General features: G+C 39.9%; 1 protein-coding gene across 3 annotated transcripts; it reads right to left on the bottom strand.

The window, feature by feature from the left end:
• Positions 1–51: 51 nt before the first annotated feature.
• LOC101923303 (solute carrier organic anion transporter family member 1C1) lies at positions 52–24157 on the bottom strand. Of its 3 annotated transcripts, XM_027790483.2 has the most exons (16): positions 24048–24149; positions 22246–22436; positions 19751–19905; positions 17260–17401; positions 17039–17171; positions 14790–14908; positions 13828–13974; positions 13613–13711; positions 12015–12260; positions 10955–11119; positions 10277–10472; positions 8646–8808; positions 7071–7255; positions 4178–4242; positions 2108–2225; positions 52–1324 (listed from the first exon to the last, which is right to left on the bottom strand). In XM_027790483.2, the coding sequence occupies exons 3-16, from the start codon at positions 19880–19882 to the stop codon at positions 1108–1110; spliced, it is 2127 nt and encodes a 708-aa protein (XP_027646284.2). In that variant the 5' UTR covers positions 19883–19905; positions 22246–22436; positions 24048–24149; the 3' UTR covers positions 52–1107. The 3 variants fall into 3 exon arrangements, with proteins under 3 accessions (XP_027646284.2, XP_005240199.2, XP_027646285.2); XM_005240142.3 differs by lacking the exon at positions 22246–22436 and having other exon boundaries at positions 24048–24157; XM_027790484.2 differs by lacking the exons at positions 22246–22436; positions 24048–24149 and adding an exon at positions 20899–21018.
• Between the last annotated feature and the right edge of the window lie 709 nt (positions 24158–24866).

Raw genomic sequence — 24866 nt, 5'->3', positions numbered from 1 at the left:
AGCCCTGAGCATATAAAGTATCAACAAGAGAATTCAATCACTGTCGTGAAATGGTCTGCAAGTAGACATCTTTTTATTTAAAGTAGTAACAGTTGTCCAGCTCCAAGTGTCGCGAATATGATGAACACAAACCAACAAATACACAAACCCAACTTTGAACCTATGAGCTAGAGGCTCGGCTGAGAAAGTTTTCAGGTGCATGAAAACACAGATGAGTGCTTTGACTGCCTGATGATTGAACTTTTCCCAGAACAATATAAAGATAAGTGTACAGAGTATTTGCAGAGGTCATAGGGATAATGTTATTGTTGAGTGTCCTCTGCTGGATAGTACATGACATAGCAATAAAGCCACGAGAATATGTTGGATAGATTTTGCTTAGAAAACATCACTATAAAATTCAGATTTTTTTCTTATGTTTCATAATCAATTAACTAAAAAAATCAGTTTTAAAAAAAATGCTACAACAGATTTTTAAGAACAACTATTTCCTTTATTGCAACCTATTTGTAGCTTTAAGTAGGCATAACATTTTTAGCTGAGCTAAGATAATATGCATTTTGGAAAAATACTGCTTTTGTCAATTTTGTGATGGGAAATTGTTGCAATGATTCATTTAGATAAGGTGGAAATGTTTTTCTTAAAGGCTTTGGGTTTATGAATCTGATGAAATCAAAAAGCTGCTGTTAGCCTTGAGCTTGTCATTCCCATGGCAGCCTACCGCATAGATCTGCATACACAGGATCAGTATCACATTCTGTGGGCCTTTGGCATGGGGCTGTTCTCCCAGTGGTCGTCTTTGACCCCACTAAAAAATGTAGTCTGGCTCTGTCAGAAATGCCAAGGAAGGCTTTTCTTTATCTGTGGAAAATTTGGTTTGGTTCATGTCACTTCTCCTGTCTGTTATTGGTAACCAGGTACATGTAAGGCACTTTCACACTTGTATGTTAGTTTTTATTGTTGTTGATTGTAGGTTTGCTATCCTGCTATTTGCAGTTTTACTTTCTGAAGGTTGTTACTATTTATTACGTAGTTATTCATAACATTGTGAAAGTTGTTTCTAACAGAAGCTCTCCTGATTCATGTGCCACTGGTCTAAATGACTTTCTAAATACACGATTCATTCTCTGCATCAGAAGAACCTGGCAAATGGGCTTTGACCTTGCAATAATCTTCTTTATTCATAAGACATTCTTCTCTTCCTCCATTCTCTATAGGCGTGGAGTTCTTATGTTGAAAGTGTTTCTTTATCAATATAAAAAAAATGATTGCAATCAAGTAAGAAGGACCTCTTAACACTGCTGATAAACCAAGGTAGACATACCTGTGGGATAAAGCATAGAAGACAGTGCCAGGCATTGAATTTTTCAAAGATATTGAAGGAAATAACATCTTTTAAGGATCACATATATACTAAAAAAAGCTCAGGGGAAAACATTAAAACTAATCGTTCGTGAAAGGTACCACAAACTGGAAATTTTTGCTAGCAAAAAATTTGATTAGGGAATTGATAATACTCTTTTTGCTTATGAAGGTAGTTGCAAAGTGAAGCTTCCATCATCTTCCCTTTGTTTCTGAATATATACTTTAAGTTATTAGACTTTTTAGGGCTAGAAATATATTGAGATCACTAAAGTGGGCTATTGTATGTTAAAATAAAAAAACACATCAGAAGTGCCCAAGGTTAAGGTGAAACTGAGAAAAATCTCTGGAATATTCCTCCTGGAGGAATGCGCAAAGTTAACATTCTTGCCAGCGTGAACAAGTGGCCAGCAAACAAGCTTTCCTCTTGATGGTAAATCATACAATCCTGAGTCTTTTAAATTGACTCACAGGATATTAAAAACATAATTCATTCCAGAAATCTCTTTCATTGATATTAAATTATTTTTGCACAACATAAAAACTGACTAAACCCCTAAAAGTTTAAGATTTGATCTTAAGATTTCTCAATTTCAGGAATTTGAGACCCAAATCTGAGTCCAGTGTTAGTATCTGACCATAATTTTTGATCAGTGACCTCATACACTGCAGTATAACACAACAAAGCATGTCTATCATCTGTAGAGAGGAAATGCATAAGACTTTGTGCCCTAATTTGCCTTACCTGTATGCATTGGAGTCGTACAGCCTGCAGGCCCCTCGCTGCCCACAGCTTGTGCTTCCCCATTTCAAACATGTCTTATCAATCAGTGCACCAAAATAAACTGGCGCTGGAATCCCACCTGCAAGGAAACAAGCAAAAATGTCACAGGATATCACTGGAAAACCCGTATTTTTAGAAATCAGCTTTGTATTTTCTTAGTGGTAAGTTACATGCTGCAGTAGTGGCAATAGGTGGATTGGACTGTGGGGAGCTTTTCCTTTCGTTTATCAGAGTAACTGTAGGTTACTGTAGGACACCCTCTACCACCCACCACAACACCCTGTGTTGTGGGGATCATCAGTCCCCAGGAGATGTGGTCCGATGGGTTTGGCCAAGCTCCTAGTCATGCACATTGGCTTTTCAAACAAGGCTCTGAGAGTCACCGCTGGCTCCCAGTGCATGCTGAGCTCCTGCACGGGAGAGCTGGGCTGGTTGTGTGTTTGGAGCACTGCACTGATGCATAGTTCCCTCCTATGCGTAGCTTAAATTATCCGCATTGCCTGATAGTCCCTTCTGTCTGGATGATAAAGCAACTAAAATCCTTGGTGTGACTTGCCCAGACATGAGCTTATGCTTTACTGCAAAACGTGGCAGACATGGGACAAAAATCATAGCCTTGCTGAAGTAAAGGCAAATATTAATTTCAGAGGAATCTAGGTTTCAGTGTGTACAGGAGACCATGTCTCACATTAGCTTTGTTCCTACAGGAGTATTCTGCATTCTTATATAGGAAATCATTTTGTAAAGACAGGTACACTCTCAGCCTGCTCTGCCCTAGGGCTCCTGTGAGTCTGAACTCAGCAATCTATCTATAAAGGCCTGTGTATTATTATCAGCAGTGCTGTAGTCAGGGTACGATGGGACAAATGCTTGTTTTGGTGGTTCCTTAGAGAAGGAAAGCAGGAGCACATCAGACTTGACCTCCAAGTCACTGAAGAGAAATGCCAGCTTTTTTTGAGTCAGAAACAGTGTCTCTATCCCCTTCTGCAATGGAGGGAACATGCTGGCTCAGTGTGCTGAAGCAGAAGCCTATAGAAAGGGGACAGTTTTCATAATGCTTTTTTTGTTTTGTTTTGTTTTGGTTTGTTTTGTTTTGTTTTGGTTTGGTTTGGTTTGGTTTTTTTCTTTTCCTATGGCCAAAATGGCTCCAAGAATCCAATCGGCATTGCTTGTCCTGAGAGCTGGGGGAAAAAATTCTGCCCTTCCACTGTGTGATGAAAAGAGTAGAAGACAACAAAGTGTGGATACACCTTCCTATCTCAAAATGTCCCATTGCAATCCAGAGCAGAGAGTACAGCCCTAACCTCGCTCTGACTGTAGACATTTGAAAGCAGCTGTTCATTTCTTAGGCTTCTTAGCAAACCCAAGGGCTTGTCTCCACACACATTTCTCTACATTTCTGAAATGCAGGTATTCCTATTCCATTGACAAAGACAACAAAAGGAAACAGAGAGTTTTCTTGCCTGCCTAGGCATCTTCATCATCCATCTCATTAGCAACTCTCAAATGAAAAAGGAAAAAAACCCACCATTGCAGCATGTTTAAAGGGAATTGTAATCTAAGCTGTCTTCTACCAGCAAAGCGAAGTTTCTACATGGAGAAAACATTCTGCTATGGGCAGAGTTGTATCAGTGTTGAATGAAGTCCTACTAGAGTACGGCTTCTCAATCTGGCAGCATTGCGTCTCAGTGAGCCACTGGTTGAATCATATTTGAAATCTTGTTGTGTTGTTTAGAAATTCAAGGTAATACTTTAGTTTTTCTTAGAAATTCTTCCCATTTTAGAATACCAGGCTCCCAGACTGCAACACCTGCACCAATCAGCAGGTCAAAGATTTTCAGAATTGTGTTAGCTGGTCTCCCAATGAACTCCTGACTGAATATTGGACCTTCAGGGAAAAAACAGGATCTTCAGGAACAGCCCAGGATCTAGAAGCTATTTCAAGGATACATCTGGTTTACAAATGGTGGTTGCATTGGTGTCATTTAAAGCCATACGAGCAAGCATCTCAGTCAGAATGATTTCTCTTACCTAGAATTCTCATAATGAGTGTGTATAGACCAACTGCAAGAGATTTCAACTCTGGCTGAACACATCTGAAAGAAAGTGAGAAGTATGAAGTATTTTTCTATGTAGTGGTTAGACATGTTTATTAAACTACTGTTAGTTACCCTGAATTTAATACTCTTAATGACAGAAAGCTAAGCTTTGGAAGGAGACTTCTTCCTACATCTCCTGAAAATACATTAAGTGGTATAAAAAAGGTGAATTAATCTATTGTTTTCCAATCACATAGCTCCTGGGAAGTCCACTCACTAAGCATAATGAAAGAAGTGAAATTTTAAAGTCATAATCACAGCCTATCCTAGTCTTATTGAAATGGGCTGTCCAACTGTCTCAACCCCTGGCATACATTTTCCTCCCTTGGTGGGATATACCTTACTCACTTGATGGGAAATATCATGTTGACCTATAACAAAAATATTGCAAGTACCTACGTTAGTACAGCATCTTTCTACTCTCAAATGACATCCCTCTGTACAAATGCACATCTTGAAATACACAACGCCAGCTGGCAATATGCCCATGTTTCGTGGGGAACCACATCCCATCGGCATCAGAAATGAGCACTGATCTTGGATCCATTATACATCCAGGCTCTGCCACCTCCTTACAATTATTAATGTCTTCAGCACTCAGAAAGGTGTCTTACAGACACGAGGAAGGAAGAAGAGTTCATATACCATTTTCGATGCTCAGTGAAGATGACATAATGCTCTTACGACTACCATTAAATTTGCCACTAATGTATTTTTCTACTGAGTGAGTTTTCTCTTCAGGTTATTGAAAGGTGTAGAGGAATGAAGGTGGGTTAATTAGCATTGATAATGTACAGCTGTGGGCTGGCTTCAGGGGCGGTGGGTTGGCTGATGTGGATAAGGTTCAGCTGTGGATGGTTCTGTGAAGAGGTTGAGAGCCAGTGAAGAGGGAGCAGCCGAGGAAGAGAGAAGAAGAAGCAGAGAGAGAACATGTGCCCTGGATGAGGTGAGACTAGAAGGCAGCAGAGGGACTGGCATGAAGAGTATGCTGGTATGAGATGGTAAAAGACCTTGTTGCAGCTTGATTGTTTGGAGAGTGCTGTGACAATTGGTGCCCTGTGTAAGGACCTTCAGATTATGAGACTGAGTGTAACGAGTGGTGACAGCGGTGATGGCTGTGCCGGGGTATGTTTGGAACAGCAATGGCAGTGACCCAACGTAGTGAAGACAGGCGAGGATCGCCTGCGATCCAGATCACGTTGAGATAGGCAGGAAGAGCCTGGGGATCTGGATCAGACACTGGTAAAGGTGAGCCATTGGGATCAAAGAGAAGGAATCCTGACTGCTGTGGAGTTAAGAGACTGAGGGTAACGGGTGATAGCAGCAGAGTACATGGCCAGACGTGGCAGCAGCCTGCAGTGGCAGCGGGTCCGGCTAGACAGCAGTGATGGCTGTGCCGGGGGAAGGTGCAGGAGCAGTGCGGTGCCGCGGGTGGCTCCTGCTGCTGCTTGGCCTGGTGGTATTCTTGCCAGTGTTTATGTGCTCGTTGAAGGTGTCTCCACTTGTAGAAGAAATGGGTGACCACAAGGATGTTGAGAAGTTTTTCAGAAAACAGAATGATGTGTTAGTGCTGTATTCTAGATCTGCTGCAAGCTCACTCAGGTTACTGTCCAGTGTGATCCAAGAGGTGAAAGGACAAGGTACTATAAGTTCATCAGAACCTCCCTCTGAAGAAATCAAAATCCTAGATGCTAAGAAAGCAGATAAGAAGAAAGGTGATCAACCTGCAGAAGATGAAAAGCCTAAGATAAAAGTGAAGAAGGAATATAAGTATGCGTTCAGGGACAAGTTGTCCAAACTGTATGAAAAGTTTATTTGTAAAAAGGTATTTAACAATCATCATAGCCAAAGGTATGAAATGTTAAAAAGGAAAAGAAAAAAAGGGGGTGTGTGGGGGGGGAATTGTAGAGGAATTATAGAGTACTGTATGAAAAACTTATTTGTAAAAAGGTTGTAATGATTGTTAAAAACATAAGGTATGAAAATCTTTAAAAAAAAGAAGAAAAAGGGGGAATTGTATAAGAATGAAGCTGGGCTAATTAGCATTGATAATATACAGCTGTGGGCTGGCTTCAGGGGCAGTGGGTTGGCTGATGTAGACAAGGTGCAGCTGTGGATGGCTCTGTGAAGGCTGAGAGCCAGTGAAGAGGGAGCAGCCGAGGAAGAGAGAAGAAGAAGCAGAGAGAAGAGAGAGAACACATGCTCTGGATGAGGTGAGACTAGGAGAAGGCAGCAGAGGGACTGGCATGAAGAGTATGCTGGTATGAGATGGTAAAAGACCTTGTTGCAGCTTGATAGTTTGGAGAGTGCTGCGATAGAAAGGTATTTGCTAATTTGTATTTGTGGTTCCAAATCACATCCTGGTATGCCTGCACTCTCTGTACCTTGACACATATGATCATAGGAGCCTCAGGCTGAGCCTTCATATGTCCTGGTTTTCCAGACATCTGATAAGCACAATCTGTTAGGGCAACCCCAGATTCAGAAATCCTGATAATTGCATGGCAATTTTCAAAATCCGTACAGCCAGAATATCCAAGCAGAGAAAGGATGTGTTCTGGAAAATCTGGGTGTATGGCAAGTGTAAGAGAAACCATTTCACAATAGCTGGAAGCAACACACTAGAACTGACTTACAGACAGCAGCAAAGTGAGGTTTGATGCTAACAGCTACAGAAAAATGTGAAATGACAAAATTCATTAAAAAAAGCATATTATACTGCAAGAGGTTTTTTTTTTCCCTAAGGGAAAAAGAGAAATCTAAACATAATTTTGATCCCCTCATTGGAAAGCCTCAATCTTTGGTACACAATTAGTTTTACTTACCTAAACATAATCATGTATGCTGGGGTGCCTCCCAATGCATAACAAAAGCCACTTATAACTTGTATTACTGTATAATAAATGAACTTCATTGAACAATCTTTACTTTTCGGACATTGCCCCAAGGTGGCAGAGTTATTTCCTGTCCATGAACTGCTGGCTTCAAGACAGCTGCAGTTATGGAAGACCTGGAAGACACAAAGCAGATTTGGTAGGACACTGCTCATGCAATGGGGAATCCTGCCTTCGGTCACAGGCAGAGCCTGAAGCCTTCCTAAGCATCCCTTTCCTATCTTATTTTGCCTTTCTTGAGCCAATGGACAGCAGCTTCTTTTCTTTCCTACAGACAGTGCTCAGTGTTGGAAGGGACATTCTGTGCCAGCCTGTTTTCACCAGTGGTCATACAAGCCCTTTTTGGAAGATGTTTGGAATAGCCACGGGACCTTTGAGGCTGGCCTCAGCCTTTGTGTCGCTGGAGGGCAGTGGAAGTAGCAAAGCGAGGCTCAAGGAGCTGTGCCTTTTGCTGTTAGGTGACACTACTTGTTAGCTGGCTTGTCTCTGTGAAAGCACCTGGGTCACAGGTCCCTCTCTGCTAGTACTGATACACAAGAGGTACCTCACAGCTGTAAGTAGCAGCTGCCTGTCAAGACACAGCTCACACAGAGCCCTGAGATAAGAAGTAGGTGTGCTGATAGCTTAGGAGGAATAGCTTTTAAGCAGGGATTCAAGGCCTTGAGGGAAAGGGAACTGTGAGCCACAAACTATAACCTCTACAGAAGCAGACTGGTGTGGGAGGTAGCAGTCCCACTGCCACAGATGTGTTTGGCCTTTCTCCCCTGCCTTCCCCCCTTAGGGTTTTAAGCAAAGAATGTGTTTTGGAGATGACTGTAGACAACAGATAGAAACCAGTTGCAAAGAAAAATCTGTTGGAGGGAAAATTGAGTGCAAAAGACAGCTCCAGACCATGTATCTTCTGGAGTGATCATCTTGCATCAGAAAACATGGGAATTACTCAGTCCAATGAAGGTATATATCTATGGGCCTGTCTGGGACTCCGTGCGCTAGCCCCAGCTCTTGGTGCCGAGCAGAAATCAATCAGCTATAGAAATAAGCAGTATCCTGCCATTCCAGGGTCTCACACGGAGGAAACAAGCTGCTTCCCCTCAAATCAGTCTTCATACTTACACATTAATGATCAGTATCAGGGAAGAATATACACTATCTTGGGGACGGCTGGCTAAAACCTCAGGGCAGCCAAACTGAGGTTTACAAAAGGCAAGCTGTGGACAACCTTCAGGCAACATGTAGCAACTTTTGTTTGTTTCCCCCTCCTGTATTTAATCTACAAAAGACGAAAATTAATAGCTACAACGAGGAGCTAGGGCTCTTTGCTTAATGCTTGGTAACTCAGAGAAATTTCTATGTCTTCTGTGCTGTTCATAGCCAGAAATCATAAATACTTTTCTGACTGGTCCCCACTAACTTTGGTTTTCCTTAAATGCATTATACTACAAAATTCCTGACATTACGGGGGAAATAAGCTATTAGAAAACCTCAGAAACTAAAGCATGGTCTTACTGTGTTCTTTCCATGTCCCACCGAAGTCGTGCACCCAGCTAGACAGGCCGAAACGTATGTGAGTCCATTGTCTCCACACACAGGATCCCATGCTTTGGAGGCACATTTGCAGTCAGAGTTGCACTCAGAAAATATGGCATTTTCATTGTATGGAATGGGTTTGCTTGGAAATTAAGTTCAGACAGGTGTAAAAGTGTAAGAAATTTTTAATTCAGGGCTGAGGTCAGTGTAGTCCCCTCTGTGTGACAGTGTTGCTGTCCTGAAACCCCCCTCATACATTTTCATAGCTGAGTCTCTACAGTATTGATCTGTTTGTTTGAGATTCCATCCTACTTGCACTGATATGAAAGTGATTACTAGATTAGAAAGAATTTTAAAACAAAATGTTGCTATTGATTATAGCTGGCAGTTGTATACAAAAAAAAAAAAAAAAAAGGAAAAGTTGAAAGGCTTTGAGAGGTCAGCTAGAGTACTCCCTAATTGGATGCAGAGCTAACGTCAGTTAACACAGTCTTATCAGGTACATCTTTAGATGCTGGTAAATATGCATCAGGGAGAGAAACTAGATTTCCTGGTCTCCATAGTAAAAAAAATACTCCTCTCTTAAAGCCTAGCCAAGTCTTCCTAGAGGATATGGAGAATGTAGTATTCCCTTTTACTTTCAGATGTTCTTTGGGTATTGATCTGTAACAGAGAGGGATGTCTTCCTTCATCTTCTCCTTTCTGGGTTAAATAAGCTTATGTGCTTGCCATTTCTTTCATCTCTGTGCTTACTCAGCATATTCCACTAAGTCCACCATTTGCATTCTTAGTGAAAGCATTGCAGAGTAAAGGACAAGCAAAAATTAACCCTCAGGTTCCAACAAATATAAACCTCCTTGGCATCCTGCCTGTCCGGTTCCACATTTTCAGCTGTGAGCCAGTATGATTTGATACATGAACTAGAGTGACAAATTATTGAACTGTGGGTGAACTTCAGGGGGAGGCAGACAGGTTCAGACTAAGCCACGAGGTACTCTGAGCAGGCTGGACATGAGGCAGTGACATCCCATATGCTACTGTGGTGCTGGGCTGCTTGAACAGCCAGATCCTAGCATGCGTCCCCTGTACTGGTATCTTCACTCACTCCAAGGAAAAAAATAACAGCCTGTAACTTTTATACCCTGTCTCTCTCCTGAGAGGAGAGAGCATCTTCAGTAGGCATAAAAGCATAATTTTGGTTTACAGTAGACTGAGAGTCTAGTACGTTGCAGCCTTTTCATCTCTGTGCAGCATATGCTACCAATGCTCTGTTACATACGCTTCACTGTTTTACTGAATACACTTCGCTAGAAAATTGCTTCTGTTGTAGAGATAGCACTATGTGAAACAGCAATACCAGCCCACATACAGCTAAACAACCTACACCAGGAATGATGTAATTTTATTTCTAATTAATCTTTAACCAGTGTTGTGCTTTGGCAGCCTGACACTCTGCTGACCAACAAAACTATCACAATGACACGGGGTAGCATTCACTTTCTCTTAAGCATTGGAAAAGCATGTTCCTCTTTTAGCCTTGATGTCATAGTACATTTTTTGAATTATTGCTGCCATGGAGAAAAAAATACTCTTCTTCCTTTTATACTCACCCTTCATAGGACACTGTCATTCCCGCTACCACATGGTTCTCACAGCCAACAAAAAAGTGCAAGAGACTGGTAACATAGGCCAAAAATGACATGGTAAATGCAAACTTTGTTGCTCCAATGATGCTCATTTTGTACTTTTTCATTATGAGTCCTCCTAGGAAAATTCCAATACCTACAGGAGGTAAGGATGTCAATCCTGAAAGAGATTATAGAAGGGGAATATTAAAATAAGAGTCACAATGGGCTTAAGAGCCAAAGTCTGTCCTCAGGTTGATGTCCCTGGCTGCTTCTGTTATGACGACTCTAGGTGACTTTGTGCTCAGCCTAATCCCTGTGTTGTATATGCAATTTCTGACCCCCAAAATCCACTTCCATGGCAAGGCATTGGTCAGATGTTGAAGCAATTAAAAATCCCACACCACATTTATTGCATATTTGGGATGCCCTTGCGATAATACAATAAATACGATATGATACAATATAATAATTTATTCTGGTCCCATAGACACCAAAATTGTACTTCGTATGCTGCTATTATATAACTCAAGTTCAGGAGAGACTGGCATTTACATCAGTCTGTTTGGCAAGAAATTCTGTCCCAGAAAAAGCATGCCAGAACTTATCCCCATGCGCTTCTTATAGCATAAACAGCCATTGCTCATGTCAGGTGTAACTCACCTATTAGAAAGTTAGATTTAGATGTAGATTGTCCGTACTGCTGTTCCATGTACTTTGGTTTGTAAGTCAAGAAACCAATAAAGCTACTGAACTGTAACACTGAGCAACACAAAAATGTAAAGTACATTCGATTACTCAATACTTTTTTCAGGGATGTGCAGAAATCTGAAAGAAAGGGATATATGAGTTGGCTTTGAAAGATGCATGGCATAATTACTGGTGAGTAATCTACAAAATTTAGGGCAAAATCCTTCTCACAGCTGTGCAAGTGCGACTCATACTGTTCTTCATTTGTATGCGAGTATCTTAAAGCAAAATCATGTTCTTGAAAAACACCAGAGGTTGGGATACAGGAAGAAAATCCTAAAAGAACACAGAAGTATGGCTTAAGGCCTGGGTGCTCCAGTGAGATCTGCACATCAAAACTAAAGGGCTCCTCATAGCAAAGACTTCTTTCAGCTTACATGAATATTATCACAGGTTCAAGATTAAGTGACAGCTGCCTTTGTGGAGATGCCCAATGTCTTCTTCTAGGATCTGAACAAAGGCAAGAGAATTTGACTAGTGATGCAAAGTCATCTCTTCCCACCACCTTTCCACCCCTTTCTTAGCCTAAGGACTGCACAACCAGGGCTGATATTCAAGCCTGCTGTAGCTTCCTCAGGCAGCAATGTGCTTCAGAGTCTCCGTGAGCTGTACGATGATCAGATGAGTAATTTGTCTTTCATTATTGCAAAAGGACCCCCCTAATATTTTCTTCAAGTTCTGATAAGTTTTCCACTGTTCAAATTTCTTCTAGCACAAAATTTTAGAGGTAGGTGCCACCCAGGTGATGATGCATTGCAAGGGATGCATGCAGAACCTCACAGTCTTGAACAAGCTCTTTGACTTCTGATAAAATTTAGCAGATCCCTCCTTTCCTGCGATGAGTGAACTGGTTTAGACTGAAATTCAGGGTTTTAATAAAATTAAAAAAAAAATAAAATTGCAGAACTATTACATTCCTGCTGTAGGTTATGCCTATTGCTTGTCACATTTATACAACATGTGAAACACTTGCCTTTCAGTATTACTGACCACTTCTTTGGCTTAGGTTTTGCAGGAGCAAGTTTATTCCTTGTGCTGCCCATGTTTCCCAAAAGACTGTACAAAGTTCTGTCATTATTGGCTTCCTCTGGCTTTTTCAGACTCTTTGGCAGGAAGCAAAATGGAATAGCAGCTATAAAACTGGCTACTCCACCTATTAAAAATCCAAGCCACCATGCACCCACCCAGCGGGAATCTTGTGGGGTGATAGTGATGCTTCCTAGAATTGAGAAAAACAGATGCAAGTTACCTAAATGAAGAAGTTGAACCTTCTCTTTGTCTGCATTTTTCAATGTCTTATTTTCTGTGGTAATGATAATCATCTATGAGACACCATTCATGCTGTGAAGGCATCAGGAATCATACCCTGGATGGTGTTATGTTTGATCTGCCTTTTTACATCTTATGATGACTGCCGTTTTGTGACATACATGGCAACACAGAGGTCCTTATCCAACAAACAGGAAACCAAAATAGGTGCAGACAGGCCCCAACCAGGTGGTCCTTTTAGGGCTGATACATTTCTGCTGAGACCATCCTCTGCTAACCTGAATTGTGTCATTAAGCATATGGGCATCCTCTGTGGCATCGGCAAGATTAGCCATGACTATAAACTTTGTATTTATTGCAAGGAGGATGTGACTGGCTGGTTGCGTTTTTAGGACTGTCACATGTTAGCATATTTGGTGGTGGACCAACACTGTAAGGCTTTTCAGTGTGACCAGGATTGGCTCACTGTTATGCATATGTAAAGTCAAACATTGGCTTAACAAAGGACAAAGACAAAATAGTTCGCCTGTCTAACTATAGGCGATCTCCTGAAGATCTGAAAACTTCTCTGTCCTGCTAATCCTAAAAACAGGATCACCCACTGTTGCTGCTACAGAGGGCCTTTTCCTGAAAAAGCCATCACTGGTCTGTACGGCCTGACACCCCATCAGTTTGGTCTGGCAGGTGGGGAGGTGGGCTGGCCAGGAAACACCACCTTGGAGATGGTTCCTGCCTCTTCTGGTGAAAGGAAATAGGATGAAGGGCCACGGCCACCACTTAGGGGATTGCTATTCCCCACTGGCATTTTGCAGATATGAATACATGCATGTGTTTTCTTTTCATCTAAATAAGCAAAGGCTGACAAAAAGTGTACAATGTACTTCAAACATTACATGAGTAGTAAGTAATGTAAAATGCTCAACTGAAAGGGTGGGAAATCCACCAAAGCTGTAAAATTGCTATGCTAGCAGAATCCTTTCACTAAAGTCCCCGTTTAGTAAAACATCTCTGTTCTGTGAAAGTTCTTGGTACTAACTTTAAAAGTTAAACACGTATTTTAGTCCTTTAATCCTAAAACACAGTTCTAAAATATGTTCCCTGTCTAATTCTGCCTTTACCCTAAAAGCTTCCAGTAATTTAACGAAAATGTAATAAAACATATAATAAAATTAACAAAATAAAAATAAATCAGATATAAATTATATTAATGTAGTTAATTTAATAAAACCTTATACAACTGTGTAGAAGGATCTGTTAGGAACATGTATTAACTTACTTTCACTTTTCCTCTATTTTGCTTACCTAAATCCACAAATCCAATATCCACATACAGTTTTGCACATAAAGATCCCAACAGGAAACCGAACATTGGGCCCAACATGGCTATTGTGTGCAAACATCCTGAAAATATAATGAGGCAGATGCTAGTACATTTTAATGGTTGAATGGTTTCTTCTGCAGAGGGTGATTGGCCTCTTATACTAGGAATCCCTTCATTTACTTCATGTTGAGATTACCTACATATACAGGAACATTCTCTTCTTTAGCAAAATCATCAAGGTAAGAGATGCCCAGTGGCGTTATTGGTGTCTCACCAATTCCACGTAACATGTTTCCCAGTAAGATATATACCCACATATATGACGATGGTTCCTTCTCACAGCCTGCAGATGAGATATTACATCTTTGTAACAGAATAGTTTAATGGGAAACAGTGACAAAACACAGGAAATTCAGCACATGAAATTATTACAGTTTAGTATTTAGGTATTAACAACATTTCCTTATGGAAGATTAATGAAAGGCCATCAACCTCATTATACTTTTTAATATTTTTTTAATAACCCTTTCCTCCTCCTCCATTGTATTTGGTTTCTAAAAACACAGATAAGTATCACCCATTAGAAAAAATGCCTGTGTAAAATAAAATGACAGATTGATATTGTCATAAATATATTACCTGGCATATAACATATGTCTTTAACTTAGGAAGTCTGAGATGGTTTCTGGGGCACAGCTTGGCTCTTTCTCTTCCTATGTCCCATGCAAAGCAACATTGAAAACAGCTATATTCCATATTGTAAGCAAGATCATAGAAATCTCCATTTATTTCCAGTTAACTCAGTGCAGTTTCGTGTTCCGTCATGCTATCTTTTCCACCTTCCCTACTCCAGCTCCTGGGTAACTGAATCCCTTCAAACACAGCCTTACCATCCCTTTCAGCGTTAGGCTGATTTTACTGTAATTTGAAAGTGTGAACACAGGAAATTAGGCATCTGGATCCTTATAATTTGTGTTTGCTGGATGTTTGTTCTCCAAATGAGATGCACAAAGTGAATTTAAGTGTTGGTAATGTTCCCAGACAGACAATGAAGTTAGAAACCTAACTAAGCATCTTGCATGGGGCAATGATTTACTCCACTTGCAACGAGGGATAAAACTAGCTCCTGTATTTGTACCTCCACTTACAGGTCCTTACCTGATTGGGAGATTTCCAACATCTTCGTTTTGTTCACATCTTGATGTAGGGAACAAGGATTTATGCTTGAAGTTAAGTTGGCTGAAGAAGCTGTATGTGGTGCTGTCTCATACTTATAACTGAAAACACAAAGTAGTAAGTTCAGAAGCAGTGCTCACTAGGGAAATACTAGAATAGTAGGGGAGGAACCACTTGACTGAGGTTTACCTAAAAAGAAAGGTAACTTTGTTTAAAGTTCTACTGAAGGAGCAACATAGAAGATTATTCAAGCATATTTTGGAAAGCCAAAACACTAAAAAAAACAACCAAAAAACCCCCTAGAATAATCTGTCTAAAAGACATAACCTTTTAAACTGTAAAATTCAAAAGGGCTTTTGAAAGTAATTCATATAGGATCGAACTTCCAGTGTCAAAATTTAGGCTCAGGTCCAAGACTGGTCCCTGTCTAATTGTTTAGAAGATCAATTCTTCTGAAAAAGAAGAAACTGTTGTGTGTGAGTGTAAGCCCTCCTTTTCATCCTACATATGTATTTTGGGCTGAGGGGGGAGGAGAGGGATGAGGAGAAATAATCCTCAAGCAGTACCCATTTGTCTGATAATTGGCATTGGCTTTAGAAAGAGCTGTTGTATAGCATCAGGTGAACAAAATTAGTGGCTAAAAGGCACTCTTTAGCTGTGTTTACAGGGAGCAGGGCACTGCTGTGGGGAGGCAGCTGAGCAGTTCGGGTGCTGGAAGCTGCTCAGCTGCTTTAGCATAATCCTTTTCCCAGATATGAGCCCTGCTGAGGTGCAAAGTACAAATAGCTTAAGCAGAACAGTATAGCAAAGCACACATTTTGTTTCTAGGAACTGGGCAGCTCTGTTAGACCAGGCAGGCTTATTTTTCAGGTTGAAACGAAAAGCATTCATCAGGAGAGACAGTGCAGAACAGTTTCCTTATAAAAATACAGGCCCAGGTTCATCAGAAACCGTATGAGTTTCCAGTGGAGATGAGCAAGCTACATAGCTGTCTTAAGCAGTGGAAAATAGAAGGCTGCTGCTAATACAAAATCCACTGTCATGATAAAAAGCATTCCTCCATTTTCTTTTGACAGTAGTATACCTAAAATCATTCTAATATATTTAAGAGAGCAAGAGAAATATGTCTTACTCTATGTGTTGTCACAGTATCAAAGCTATGGCTAGAAATGTTACATGCATATAAGCAATGTGCAATAATTCTCTGAGCCTGGAGGAAATGAATAAAAATTAGCTTAACCAGACACGGAAAATAAGTTTAACCAGTCGTATGCCTTTGGAACAGGAAAAAACGTGGTACCAGTTCTACCAGCACTGATCTACCTGCAGACTCTGAAGCTGAGAGGCTGCTTTGTGTGAGGGGTAGCTGTTTGCCACAGAGACCAAAATACGTCATCTCACACAAGGCTCTGGTTTCTTCTTTCAAGGAGCAGGAATTCTTCTAATGAGCATTGTTGCAGGTTGGCTTCTTTAGCGAGTAAGCTCTGAATCCCTGATTTTACCTCAGTTCCCTGTTACTGTAAATAGAGCCATATTTCAGGTAGGGATGTCACTCAATATGAAGTTACCTGCTCAGTGCTTGGAGATCCTGTTCAAAACAGCACAGACTTATCCTGGAAATTATATAAGTGGATTTTATATTCCTCATAACTTTACTGTGGTTCATAATGGTTTGACTTTCCTGCCGACATGATCCTGACATCTCTGTTTGCAGCCAGTAAATACCACATTCTTAGGTTAAGACTGATTTTCCCAATAATCTGTTATTACAGTTTGCCATTCAGGAAGAGTATATAATTCATTCAAGAAATGACATGAGCCTAGCAGCATGGTGGAAGACTTTCAAAGAATGATATATTTTGTTTGAAACTTGAGTTTTTGTAACATTTTCATAGGTGTTTCCTCCTGAAAAAATAAAAATTCTAAAGATTTTGTAAAATCATTTCCCTCTTCATCTCTTTTCTGAACAAGTTTGACTGAAAACTAAAGCATTGTGATTTTCCTGCTTTTGCAAGAAGTTGAACTTTTACTTCAGAGGAGCCATATTTTTCCAACCAGATATAACGAACAGTGATGTGTGTGTTAAATGTGATTCATTGCACATCAAGGTGAGGTTCTATAGACCTTTGGTAATCTAAGACTCAGTGTACATCAATTTTTATTCAAAATCTAGAAAGCAGTATCCAATTCCAATGTTAGGCTATGCAAAATGATTCTTGATCAGTACTTACTATCCCATGAAGAAATGAGGCATTGCTGTTAAAAGACTTCCCAAAGCCATGGTAAAGCATCCAACAGCTATTACTTTGGGCCTATGAAGTTTAGCTCCAAAGTAGCTTACAAATGCAATTACCAGCAAGTTACCTGGAAGGTAATGAACCAAAATTAGTGCCAGATGTTGTGCCTCATATTTGTCTGAACAATGTTCTGCACGTTACAGAATATAAATTACCCATCTCAAAGCTTCCATCAATGAAACCAACAGTAGATGATGTCAGGTCAAACCTTCGTTCAATCTGGGTGATGGAACTTTTCATAATTGTACCAGACAATGCTTTACTGAAGTAGCTGAACGATAAAGCAGCAAGAAATGCCTGAGGAAAGATCAAGAAAGAAAATGGGAGGTAGAGGCAGAGAAACTGGTCACAGAGGGATCAAATATGTTTAAAACTGTGTGGAGCAATCATCATCATGTTCTATGTTTGTTACTCAAATTGCCATAACAACGTTGTATGGGATTTTTCACATATCCCAATGCTACAGAGGGCCAAGGTGGTCTCTCAGCACTGTCTGTTCCCTCCTCTGGTTTTTGCTTCTGGAGAGGCTGGTGCTGGGTGCTGCACTGAGAGCAGCTGCTTGCTTTGGGGTTCAGGTTTGTCATAGCCATCTTAACGGCCAGGAAGCCTCATTTTCCCTGCATTGCTGGCCAGAGGTTTTCCGAAGCAGAAATCCTATGGACTATGGAAGTTAAATCTGGCAGACTCAGTAGGGACTACTTACCTTACTGACATCCTGTGGTTAAATTTATCAGAGTGATGAGGCCCAGTGTTGGGCAGCTAAAATGGCAAGATTTCTAGATGTTGCAGAAAAGTAAAATTTGCCAGAGGTGAGATAACTGATCATGGTAGATTTACTGATCGTAGTCCAACCTAAAATTAATCTTGGTCCCAATTATCTTCTGCTTGGGCCACAGGTCACTTATTTTAGGCCAGGTCATAACGGGTTCTAACTCATACATACAGCTAGCCATGGCATCAAAATTAGGGCTTTATTCAAATTTTTATGGTATCCCACTATGTGGAAAGTGGTACAGAATGATTAAATTAATCTCTGTGTCAGATGATATATTTTGACAGGTGTTGATTATGGCTATGTTGCCTGTATACCATATACTTCATAAGGGAAAGTTTACTATCCTTTATAATTTCATAGTTGTTTCCACCAACACACATTGTGGCTTTTGTGAATAAAGATGTATTTGATAAAAAGTTAAAGTAGGTTGTTTAAATATTATCCAACTATTTCAACACAGTCTAAAAGACAAATAGACTTATTGCTCACTGGGTAAAAGTTCTAATACAGCACAGTGTTGGGTAAGTAAACAAAAGTAAATATAGATTAGACTTTGCAATACTATCTACTGTAAGAAAGGCAGTGAATTCTGGAAGTAAAACCTTGAAAATAGGTACATTTACTCTCTTTTTGTCAGGAATAAGGACAAACATCTCACATGTGTGGGCTTTGTCCTCACAAGTTTTACATTTCCTGAGCTAGACTGGCAAAAAGTCTGCAAGAACCAACTTTCTTGCCTTTTGCCAGCTGTGCTTTCAGGGGTTTTGGCTGAAATCACCAACTGCTGATAAGCATGAAAACACAAACAAAAATGGCTTGGGTATTTTGGGTTTGAAAATGCAATCCCCAGGTAAACCACAATACATTTGATGGGAAGATGAGGGAGGATAATAGTTTGTCTTTTATTACCTCCAAGGTATTGTGTCTATTACACTTTAGTTGCCATAAAGTTAGGCATGGACCCACATCCTTGCAGCATTACCCACATATATGATGGTAAAGTTAGACCTGTGAGTCTCCCAGGGAGATCAGATTCTATTTTTGCAGGTCTATATGGGTGGCAAATGTGAGTCAGATAAGAAACATAACAGCTTTTGCCTGATATTTGAACTGAACTATTTTGGAAGTCTGAGAAGTTTGCAATTACCTATTTTCTTCCACTACTCTTTCATTTTACAGAGCTTTTTATAGAAAGAAATATGTCCCTGATTGCAACTCCATTGACCCTATGGAATTTAACCCAAGATGCAGCTGGCTGAAGTATTATACTCAAAGCATAAACCCAAACACATCAGTGTCAAAAGAAATCTTGCCTTTGTAGTATTTGCATCTCAGCCAGAAGCAATAAATACTAAGGCTTTAATACAAAAGCAAAATTCTTATTAGTTTACTTGCTTTGTTCCGTCAGTTCTTCTGGTGTGCTCCTGAAAGCTTGTGTACTTGTGGGAATCAATGGACTGTTTGACCTACACCCTGTACTACATAAAAGTCCTGGAATACGATTCACCTCACCCTATTTTGGCCCTACAAGAATGGGTGGTGATAGCAACCTCCAGACAACACTGTATCATAGCCAAATATTTTAGGCTGCAAGTCTTCTAGACTCTCTAGCAAGAGGTTGCTACCTCTCTGTAATTACAAAAAAGAGGATCCACCTATGAGTAACTTGAGAGTAAATATGGTAGATCAGGAATTTTTATTTTCTTTAAGACAAAGATAGGATCCAACCATCCCCTGTACTTTCAGTGTATATTCAGTTCCAGAAAAGATAGGGGGAACAGGAATGAAGTAATCTGGCTTGTCGTATCCTGAACAACATTTCTTAACATATAACAGCAGTAATTGGTGGTGATATTATTAAGGAACCAAACCTTCAAGCCAGTACAACAGGAAGTCTTCTTTTTGACTGGTAGATTTTTTTTTGCTTCATCGTCCAAAAACTGGGAAGGTTCTGCTTCTTGATTTGAGTCATCGTCATTGCTGGGTTTGGTTTCCACTGTCATGGTTGATTTCTTTATTGAGTTTTCTGAACCCAAGAGAAAAGAGTAGTAAATAAAAAAAGCACATAGGCTGAAACAGAGTTGCTTAAGGACCTTTCTGCTGAAACAGTAGTTAAAGGAAAATGCTGCAATGTTGGAACTGAATCTTTTCATTGGAAAGAATTTGATTCAATGACTTGGGTATTTTGAAGTATATATTTGTAATTGTAATTTGAATGTATTGTAATTTAAATTATGAAGTATCTTGTTTTAACACCTTTTCCAGGTGAAATGGTTCTTCACTCTCCCCCTTCTCCTCCCCCCCCCCCCCCCTTTTTTTTTTTGGTGGTGGGGTCTATAGACTTTTCATGCTAAAAAGACAATCTGCACAGAAGAGTAAGAGACAAAGTCTCTGTTTAAAACTAACTGCAAGGGTCAACAAAGCATCAGTGCTGAAGCACAGCGAGTGTTAGAGAAAGTGAATTTGCAGGCCATGCAGCTTAAGACTGTGTCGTTTTGGTAAGATCTCTGTAGTAACATCATCCCATCTGACCAACTCCTTCACACTGCCCTGTTGGAAACAATTCATAATGACAAAAGAGTTTATTATTTTAGCTGACTGACCTCCTATAAGGATATCACATGTTTTTTCTTCTTGCAGTAGTATACAGGGTATCTCTAGTCGCCTTCTGCTTGCAGAGGGCTGCCTACATCCCCTAATGCATGAAATCATCTGCAACTCAGCAGTTCAGCAGAACTGCTCCAGTTCCCCTGGGAAGAGCACACCCTGTAGCCATAGATGACAAACCTTTATCCTCCTTTGATATAACATATTTTTTTATTGTTGAAAGCCTTGTTTCATGATTAAGTTGAATTTGATTCTATTGTAATGAATAGTATAATACTTCACATTTTTCTCAGTTTTTTTAAGCTATATCTGAGAGATGAGTAAGCAATTAAAAATAACAGTTCAGCGAAGAGCTGTAATGGAAATCTATGCATCTATTAAAAAAGTTTATTTAAAGAATGAAAACACTTGCCCGTTTGTGCAACTCCAACTACAAACAGAACAGATTTCTGAAGGAAGGTCCTGATGCCACTGTAGGAGCCCCTTGGAAAAAAATGGGTCACTTGAAACAAACCCTCTTCAGATCTGCAGATCTTGACACACAGGGTGGATAGCAGTATTGAAACTAATGTCCTCAACTCAGAACTCAGAAATCATAGCTCACAGGAACTAATTTATTTCACCTTTCACAGTAGTCTCCTCATTTTAAAAAACAGTGAAGAAGAGAGAGAGGGGTGCAGAAAATCACACAAAGAGGTTTTCCATGCTTGAATGGAGCTGAAAAAAGTTGGATGAACTTTTCCAATGCTGGAAAAAGTCCATCTGCAGTTGCAAATTGCTCTGCTGCAGGCCATGTGACAGAGTAACACTTGTCAGAGCATTTGAAGGGTAGGCATGATGGTGAGGAACGTTTTTCTTCACTCATAAGAGGGTTAATACCTAAGTATGATTAAAACAAATATACAGAGTTTTAAGCAACTTAGTTCTTAAAACTTAAGTTTTAAGCAACTTAAACTCCTGGTCTTAAGTTCATAAGCATGTCCCTAGGTACTACCACTGGCATGAAAAACTTCTTTCTCTTCCCACTGATGATAACTGCTTTCCAAATTCTTTACTCATGTGAGTACCACTGCTTCTGTGGCTGTGCTGTAAGTCTGGGTCAGAACACATATTTAAACAAAAAAATAGCTGTTCCTTCCCCTTGGCTCCTCAGACAGATAGGAACAAGAAGTAGAGGAAAGAATTTATGTTTATGAAATTATATTCTTAGTGCTCAGGAAAAGTTAGTACACAAGTACTTTTGAGCATCTAGTCCTCTGAAATTTATCTGTCCCTATGTAATCCGAAGGTAGTAGCTTATCCTGTTATCATGATGCATTAATGACTACAATAAGATGCTGGGGTAGCATGTCATTGCAGGTCAAGGAACTAAACTGGCTATTTTGAGAGTTTGAAAGTACAGTATGAATTGGAATCTCAGAATGAGAAGGAGTGAAGGCAGAGAAACAAGAAGAGGCAAATCAGAGAAAAGAGAAAGACAGTCAGGTATCCGTACATGTAACTGAAGAAGTTTAGACATTGGGAGGCTATCCAAGTAAGTGCTTCAGAGAAAGACTGTAAAGGCACAAGAAGGGAGGACAGTAAGATTGAAAATTGCGAGCAATAAGTATCAAAGAGTAGGTTAAGCAGTTAGAGGTGAATAGTGAAAAAGGCATCTAGAAGCAGAGATTAGGGTACCAGGAAAGAGAAAAGATAAAAAAAGAGAACAAAAATAAAGTGAAATACAAATTTGTGGGGCAAAAGGCTGCTTGATACATACAGAAAAGTGTGAAGCCAGCTAGAAGTTAGTTGGCTTAGTACTGTCAGTTGTCAGCTCCTCCAATGATCCAGGGGAAGAACTATTGAACAAGAACAGGGGTGACCAGCTTCTGTCAGTAGTGAATGACACATATCTTATTGTTGCTTTGCAGAGATGCTACTGGAGATGGTGCTGTTTTTTCCTGGGGAATGCTAGGATGGGAGGAAGGAAGCAAGAAGGTGATGCAACTGTGCTAGAGAAATGTTAGAGCAAGTTATACGCAAGAACCAACTGTTGGAACTCCTGGCAGCATCTCCTCCTATCCTCAGTTGACCCTGACCTACACAGAAATCTGTTGGAGATAGAAGAGATCAGGGCTGGAGAAATGCCATTCCACAAGAAGATTAGAAAAAAAGATAAAAGGTCAAATCATGATTGATGTCAACGTAGCTGTTGAGCCTGACAATTTCAAGTATTGATAAAGTGGCTATTTTAGATTTATTTCACTAGTAGTCTTTTCCATGCTTAATAAACCAAGGATCTGGTTACAAGCCAAGGAAAGGCTTGTTACCAGCCAAAGTATGAAGCTTTCTGTACCAGATGTGTCCTCTCACTAACATGACTTCTCTATTAAACTTTGCCTGCACAAGCTGTTCTACTGTAGTAATGACCTGAAATAGTTGCATTTGCAGAAAGATGAGATCAGTCAAATAACATACTGGTGTTAAGTAGTCAATCAACCTAAACAAAAATCACCCTGAATTGCTTCTTGAGGGAAGAAAACAATCCTCTCTCCAAAAGCAAGCATATGGAAAAAACCTCAATAAAACATGAAAAAACCCTAAGCCATACTGTGAGAATGAAAGTTAATGCTCTTCTAATTCACTTTTACATCACACCCAGGGAACATTTGACAAACTCGTTTGATCTTGTGCTCAGGACAGTCTCAGAAACACTTTGGGTGGGGGAAAATCAAGGGTCTTAACTAATAATCAGTGTGGATCATTTGTGTTGTGGGAGCTGAGAGCTTTCATAGCATCATGGGAAACACGCAGCACCTTGCAAGATCACTCCAGAGTACAGCAGCCAGCCTTGCTCAGGACAGCTGCGGACTTCTTCAGTGCTTCAGGGTATATGAACGTATAGGGGCCTAATTCTCTGCCTGTTAGGTAGATTCACTCCCTAGTGAACATTAAAAAAACCGTAAGCTTGGTTTTCCACCCCCTAATTATATGCAAATTACAATGAATTAAAACACCCATTTAAACACCTTAGCATGAATAACAGGTAATTAGTTCCTACAGGTTTTGTAGATTCTTACGAAAGAAAAATATAAAGACATTTAAGGAACTTTCAGAATCCAGCAAAGACACTGTAAGTCCTTGGGCAGTTGCACTCTCAGGGGCTATATTGCCATCCAGTAGATTAACAAATCAAAAATCAAGAGCTACATTTCATTTGGTAGGTTATGGAACTGTATTTATTTCCCCTAACTGCAGTGCTAATCCAATTGCCTTATTAATTTTTAAATACATTAAGGGATTGTAGTAAGACCTTTTAAGTTAACCTAATAGGAAAAATGAGTATCACAGTGCTGTGCAGGCCTCAGTGCCACTTGCATTGTTCAAGATATATGTTACTTACTGTTCAGAGACACTCATACAAATTTATGATGCGCTCATTAAAGCATTGACACAACAGGAATGTTACTGGCCACAGCAAATGCAACTGATACTACACAGGTAATGTTCATTAGCTGCAAACACTAAATGGCAACATTTTAAGGTTAAGACAAACAAAAAGAATATTAAAATGGTTCCTACCTAGGTCCAGTATCCACAACAACAGCAGTTATACTACCACACAAATGCTCAAAAGTCAGAGTATTCTCTTGTTAAGCAAAGCTGTGCTGGTACTTAGTAGAAGAATCATTAACTTCTAACACAAACTATGGTTTAGGCAGTTTTAATCTTGTCTCCTCCCAGTTCTGCCCTCTGTTAAAGGTCCCAAAATACATGTTTATCCACAGTGGTCAAAAATTAATTAGAAAATGTGCAAGTGTGTTCCTTTGGTATACTCTTGTGAAACACCATTTTTCCTGGGCTTGTCAAGATCATAATAGTTCATACCATCTTGGCATTTAAAAATGGGGTGTCCATACTTTAGAAGTGTTCGTGGTTATTGATAGCTGAAATGTATTTTGGTATGAAGTGTTATTTTCATAGTCTATGGCTAAAGTCCATTCAGCTAAGACAGCCAAGGACTTGCAGGAAGAGAAAATCTAATGCCTTGGGTATATTGAACAAACTGGATGTCTGAAAAATGCTCGTGCTTAGAAGACTGTTCAGATTTATAGTTCAGTGTTATCAACAGCACAGGCAAACCCAATGTGAAATTATATTGCTGCTATGTGTACTTTGGAGCAGCCCTTTACCTACTTACAGCTGCAGTTCAAGGAACCTGAACTTTCCTGAGAAGTATTTTATTTGATTGTGCCCTTGTTGTGCATTATGAATGATTCCTGAGAGGACTTTTAGTTAAGAGAGAAGTAATTCTTAAAGCATGTGAACTATGACTACTGTCTGCCTGGATGTTACACCAAAATGTGCCATTCCTTGTAGTTTGCACCCTTCCCTGCTACC

The sequence above is a fragment of the Falco peregrinus genome, chromosome 6, assembly GCF_023634155.1.
Source record: "Falco peregrinus isolate bFalPer1 chromosome 6, bFalPer1.pri, whole genome shotgun sequence".
NCBI lineage: Eukaryota > Metazoa > Chordata > Aves > Falconiformes > Falconidae > Falco > Falco peregrinus.
Note: the sequence above shows the minus strand (reverse complement) of the source record. Positions and strands in the feature narration are given on the sequence as shown.